Source organism: Struthio camelus, chromosome 3, assembly GCF_040807025.1.
Source record: "Struthio camelus isolate bStrCam1 chromosome 3, bStrCam1.hap1, whole genome shotgun sequence".
In the NCBI taxonomy this organism is placed as follows: Eukaryota; Metazoa; Chordata; class Aves; order Struthioniformes; family Struthionidae; genus Struthio; species Struthio camelus.
In genome coordinates, this window is record NC_090944.1 from 11,055,507 (window position 1) to 11,061,506 (window position 6,000).

The following is a 6,000-nucleotide window of genomic DNA, read 5'->3' on the forward strand; positions in this document are numbered from 1 at the left end:
GATGGGCAAAATAGGACTTTTCAAATTTTATATATATATATTTATTATATTATATAAATTTATATATACATATGTATTTAAGAAGCAGTGAATTTATATGTGTCTCTATCTTTTGCGCACGTTTGCTAAGTACAGCCCCCCTTCCAGCGAATGCTTTTTGTAAAGAATAAAGTCTTACCATTGTTGGTTTCTAATAGAGCTATCCTGGGCATTTTCTTCAAATAGCGCAGAAGCAGACACTGGACTAGACAAACCCACTGGCTACTCATGGCAGGTTAATACCTGAAGCGTGATCGGTCTCTAGCAAGTAGCTGCTTCTGCTTCATGCACCAAGCGGCTGCAGCAGGCGCTGCTCGGCCCCAGCATTAGTCCCTGAGGCTCTGCTGCTCCGTTCAGCCATCGGGACTACAATTCCTGGGCTCCGTTCCTGAGATCCTATTGCAAAATACGTAAGAGATGCAAAGGGGATACAAGTCTACTGATTTCTGCAACTTTATCAGTAAAATAGTTTGCCTAGAATTTTTTTTTAATGTAGGCATTATCATGGGTATCATCATGAAATATGGGTATTTTCTAGTGCAATCTTTTTTTTTTCCCCTTATTTGGCCTCTGCATATTATTATTTATGTATGTTTATAAGCATGTACACGTGAAAGAAACTTTTAAGATGAAATAGCTATGATTGCACTGGAAAAAGATCCAAGAGGGTCACAGAGATGCCAAGCCGAAGCAATCTTTTAATGAAAGCAGGAGACAGGCAGCGATTACCTTCTTCTCGTCTGTAGAAGAGCTTTAGTTTAAAAGTTTAACTTTATCCCCTTAACTCCATGGGACCTTCAGTTATACCTGTCATAGGCCCCCAAAGCAGTCAACAGCCCTCAGGACCCAGGGCTCAGTTTTTGGACAACTGTTTGCCAGTGGGAATGCAGGGAGATGCTCCACCTAAATGTCCTGTTTCCTTTTGCTTCCTCCTGACAGGCGCCAAGTTCCCTATTAAGTGGACAGCACCGGAGGCCATTAACTTCGGAGTTTTCACTATCAAATCTGACGTGTGGTCTTTTGGGATTCTTCTAACAGAAATCATAACCTATGGCAGGATCCCATACCCAGGTACAGTGCACTGCAAATTTGGGCTGAGCACAGATGAGCTTCAAAGCATGTAATGCTGCTTCATGCTTGGACGTGCATACACATGTGGGTACCAGTACCCATATATCCAGACACACACCCCTTCCTCTTCATGTGGGATCTCCTCTCCCAGACTCCCACAAACCTTAGACATACCTGAGCTGGGTGAAGGCTGCAGAGGAAGGTCAGGGATGGAGGAGAGGGCTGGAAGGGAGACCGCAACCCTACAGAAGGGATCATTCCAAGACTGGCCCTGTTGCTGGACTGGATGTGAGCCGGGCATCGTCCCTGTGGCACCGAATAACTCCTGTGGGGCTGTCTTTCTCCCTAGGGATGACGAACCCCGAGGTGATTCGCAACCTGGAGCGTGGCTACCGCATGCCTTGCCCAGACATGTGCCCTGGCGAACTCTACACCATCATCCTGAAATGCTGGCGAAACAGACCTGAGGAGCGCCCCACCTTCGAATACCTGCAGTCGGTCCTTGAAGACTTTTACACTGCCACGGAGAAGCAGTATGAGCCAGAGCCTCAGCAGTAATCAAGGTCCCACCAGTGCCTGGGGAGCAAGATGGAGGAAAGCCACCAGCCCACATGGCCCAGCCTGTCTCCTGCCAGCGGTGGCTCTTTTGTGGCCCTGCTACTACATGATGCATTTGGAGATGAGGAAGAGGAGGGACATGAGGGAGGTGGATGCTGCCAGCTCCGTTGTTTTCCTGGAGACTAACAAGAAAGGTGGCTAAGAGCCAGCACAGCTCCTTCCCCATCAGCTTTGACGGTCTGTGCCCGTATCATAGTCATTGCCTGTTACCATGATGGAGGGCAGACTCTTTTGTGAAAAGCCCCTTCCACCCACCCAACTGTGGTCCCCCTGCCCTGGGCTGCCTGCTGGCAGGGCACCACTGGAGGAAGAGGGGAATGTGGCTAGGGTGGTGCTAAAGGGGGGGGGGGGGGGGGCTGCACAATCTCTCCCCTCACTTGAATGCCACTGCCAGCAATACCACAACCCCCTTCATGCCATGGGCATGGGTGAAAACATGCCCTCTTCGTGCCACCCTGGACCACACTGGGGGTCCCCAAGCTCTGGAGCGGTATCTCATTGTGGTGCTCCCGTCCTCAGTCAATAATAAAGAACAGGCTAAGGCCAAACGCTGCTTCTTTTTAGGGGGGCGTCATGGCAAAAACAGCACCCTCCATTGCCTCTCTGCCTGTAGCTCATGGAGCAGGAAACGAAGAGGCTTCCCTGGCCCCAGGCTGCAGAGGATGGTGCTGGGGGTGGTGGCTGGAGAATGTCCGGGTAGCACCCGACAAGCCGGCACGTGCTGTCCAGGAGCCAGGAGAAATGTTTCTTGATGTGGCCACGAGATGTCCCTCCTTCCTCGCAAATCCAAGGAGGGCTCCTGCCTCCTGCCGTCCATCTAGAGAGGCAGGAGGCTGGCGCGGGGGAGGGAAACTAAAGCATCCCCCAAATCCCCCAAACCTCATCGTCTCTACTTTGTTGAGGCCTTGGCTGCAGAAACTCCCTGTGGCTGCTTCCCTCCTGCAGCCGGCACTGATGCAGCGTCGGAAGATGCTGCCAGCACCATGGTGGGTCCTCTCTGTTCCCAACTCTGATGGCAGGAGTGGGGTGTTCAAACACTCTTTTGCTGCCCACCAGGTTATGCATGACACATACAGCTGGTGGGGCGTGCACCCTGGGTGGTGGGGTGGTCTCTGATCATCATCAGCAGATTGCAATGGGTGTTGGACGGTGAAGGATGTAGAAACAGGGCACAAACCAAAAGTGGCACAAGGAGGGCAGGAACGGGCCCCAAATGGACTCCTGGCCATCGCCCAGCAGCAAGCCCATCCCATGGGGTCAGCTGCAGAGAGCTTCCTGCAAGCACAGCTGCAAATTTTGTACAGATTATGGCACTGAGCAGGGTATCCCTGGGCTGCTTGGTCTGATCAGAGCTGGAAGTTGTAGGGTCATAAGCATCCTGGTGGAGAGGGTTAATGTGAAAGAGGGGGTCAGTATTGAGGTGCTCCTTTGGGCCGATGTGTTTGCAAGGGCAAAGATTTGACAAGTTTATCTCACTTTCCCTGTAGGAACAGTTGTGCCAGGTAAGAGCCTATTCACCTGAGAGTATATTCTCACTGCAAGTGAGCAGTAGCAGATGTCCAGGGAATACTTTAAGAAAAGAACAAGAACTCAGGGATGTTTGCCCTCTTCCAACATTTAGACATTGGGGACTGTCTGAGCTAGAAGTAGTGTCTTTATTTATAAGCCCTCAGTGGATTTCTCTTCCATAAAGTGTGGAAAGGGAATACAACGAAAGCTACAAATCACAGAAGGATTAAAATCATAATTAAAATTTGGTAAGTGGTCAGGTAGTGTGAGTCAAGGGTGTACTTTACCTAGGTGCAAGGTGGGTTAAGTCCAAATCTGCAGGCAAATCAACCCCTCGTGTCTTAGAGCTCTGCTCTGCTCTTATCACACCCGTGTCTCATCCAATCTGCAACTGCCTTCCACTGTAGAAGCACATGAATTTTGATCCTCAAAGTAGAAAATGTGGTTCCTCCTGAGCATTTCTCTGAGTTGTCAGAACTAATCCTCCAAATAAGCTTGGACAGCCGGGAGTGATGTGGCCAGGGCCTCAACACAGCTATATAGACCTCTGCATCCTAGTCTTCAGCAAAGCTTGTCCACCCATCTCTATCTTCACAACTTGGATCCTGGGCTCCTTGAGCCTATATGTCCAAGTGCTACTTTAAGGTAAAAAAAGCACAGGCCTTCATTGTTCCAAGGGACAAGATATATGTGCTATAAATATACAAAGGCAATTTTAAACACAAAGAATTTATTAGTTATTTATTCAATAGCTACATGTGAGTTGAATAAAGTCTTTCCCTCTGTGCTTGAGTTTCAGCTTGGTCCCTCATGTTTACTTTATGCAGGATTAGGAGATCTCTTAACTAGATGACAAACCACAGATAAATACATCTGAAAAGGACTGCCTGTGACATATAACTCCTTGACTGCAAATATTTTATTGAACTGAAAATTGTGGATAATTTGTGCTGGAACAAACAGTGAAGAAGAGTTACATCGTGTCTGCGAAGTGTTTGTGCATTTTGTTATCATTCAAGGCCAGAGAGTCAAGCATTGTAGCTGAATTTAGAAAGGAACTGGATATTTTTATGGCCAATAATAACATGTGGCTGAGCCCAGGGTAAACGTAACAAAAGAGGGATTGTAAATTATACATCCTTTGCACTGGACATCATAGCCTTTTTTATTCACTCTATACAAACCCTTGTAGAATTCTGATCTCTATACCAAACGTGATAAACAACTGGAGAAAAGACGCTTGCATGGCTGCATAATCCCATGTGTTTCCACCACTAAGGGCCTCGATGAGCTACTGTGGAAGTCATCGAAGACTCTTCCTTTGACTTCAAGGGAGTAGGGCTGTGGGTTGTGTCACCACTTGAGACTCTCCCAGGGGTTGAGGGAGAGCATTGGCCCCACGACCCTCCCCTCCCCCCCATGCATGCAACAGCTGCCAAAACTTCTGAGAAAGAAACCCCACAGCTCCACCATGACCAAAATCATTCGGCTGGAGATAAAGGGACCTGCACTCCAACCCACAGCCTCCCACCTAGACCTTAGCTGAAATCCTCTCTGAGAACTGGGATGTCCTCTGCTCCAACTCTAGACAAGGAGACAGTCGTACTACAGGGAGCCAGGACGTCTTCAATGGCCCAGCAAGCTCTGTCAGAGCCTGGTCACCCCTGGACATAGCCAGCAGCCTAACAGATGTCCATTCACCATGGATGGGTCCCAGCTAAAGGCTCACGGATGAGCCATGAAGCGGGAGAAAGGTGGTAAAAGGGATCCAGGATTTCACACTCAGTTGGTGATCCTTGAGTGATCTGCAGCAGGGACCTTATCACTGTCCCCTCAAACAAACAGCTCAGTTACTAGGGCTCTTTAAAGCTATCCAAGAAGGATGTGTTGTTTATTTTGGCAGGCATCAGGCTGTGCAAGGTGCTGTGCAAAATAAGAGGCAATCCCTGCCTTAGAATATGAACTCTCTGAATGACCCAGACAAGGATTAAAATCCAATGTAATATATCTTGCATAACAACTAAGATATCCCTTTCCCTTTTTCCCAGTGTGCCAATCTCCATATGGAAAGACCTAGACTTCCATTATCTGTCTCCACTATTGCTTGTCTATGCAGCCTTGGTCCCATCACTTTGTCCCCATCCTTTATCAGAAAAGCTTTCTCCACAGGAAATGCCTGGCCTTCTGTTGATGTTGAATTCATCTGCATTAGCACCCTGTTTGGGAGTGTGTTTAGGCTCTGGAGGGAAGGCTTCCACAGCATTTTTCAGTGCCCCACAGTGAGGACCAAAGGAAGACCAGCACGAGGGCAGGACAGCAGGCAGCAGTAAACCTAAAGAGATCATGTGGCTTCTCTGTTATCTAATAAATCATGAGATTCAGCTGAAGTTTTTCCCATAACCAAGACATTCATAGCACTGTGGATTCTCTAGTGTCTAGCAAATGGTTGAACATGCACTCTAGTCTTTCCTGAATACCTTTAGGAAGCTGGGCTAAAATTAGAGCAGGACAAGAAGGAGGCAGAGAAACAGAAGAGAAGGGAGAAGGAAGGCCAGGGAGTGCCTGGCTCCATCCAGGGGATAAAGACCTAGGACTTCTCCAGGAATCTTCATGATGTGAAAGGATGTCAGGGCAGCCAGAAAGATGATCTCTTCTATCGCAGCAAATTTGTTGGAGGTGGGAAGAATAAGGCAGCCTCCCTCCACCCTAGGGCAGCAGCCTTCAGCGTGAAACAAAGGCAGCAGGATGTCTACCATATCTTGG

The 6,000-nt window shown here is 48.4% G+C and overlaps 1 protein-coding gene across 2 annotated transcripts in view; it reads left to right on the forward strand.

Annotated features, from left to right (window-relative positions):
• BLK (BLK proto-oncogene, Src family tyrosine kinase) overlaps positions 1 to 4,029 on the forward strand; it is a 48,860-nt gene extending 44,831 nt beyond the window's left edge. For both annotated transcript variants that reach the window (XM_068936898.1, XM_068936897.1), the window contains exons 12-13: positions 979 to 1,110; positions 1,460 to 4,029. In XM_068936898.1, coding sequence (XP_068792999.1) covers positions 979 to 1,110; positions 1,460 to 1,668 — 341 coding nt within the window. In that variant the 3' untranslated portion in view covers positions 1,669 to 4,029. The remainder of the gene's footprint in view (positions 1 to 978; positions 1,111 to 1,459) is intronic.
• Positions 4,030 to 6,000: the final 1,971 nt, after the last annotated feature.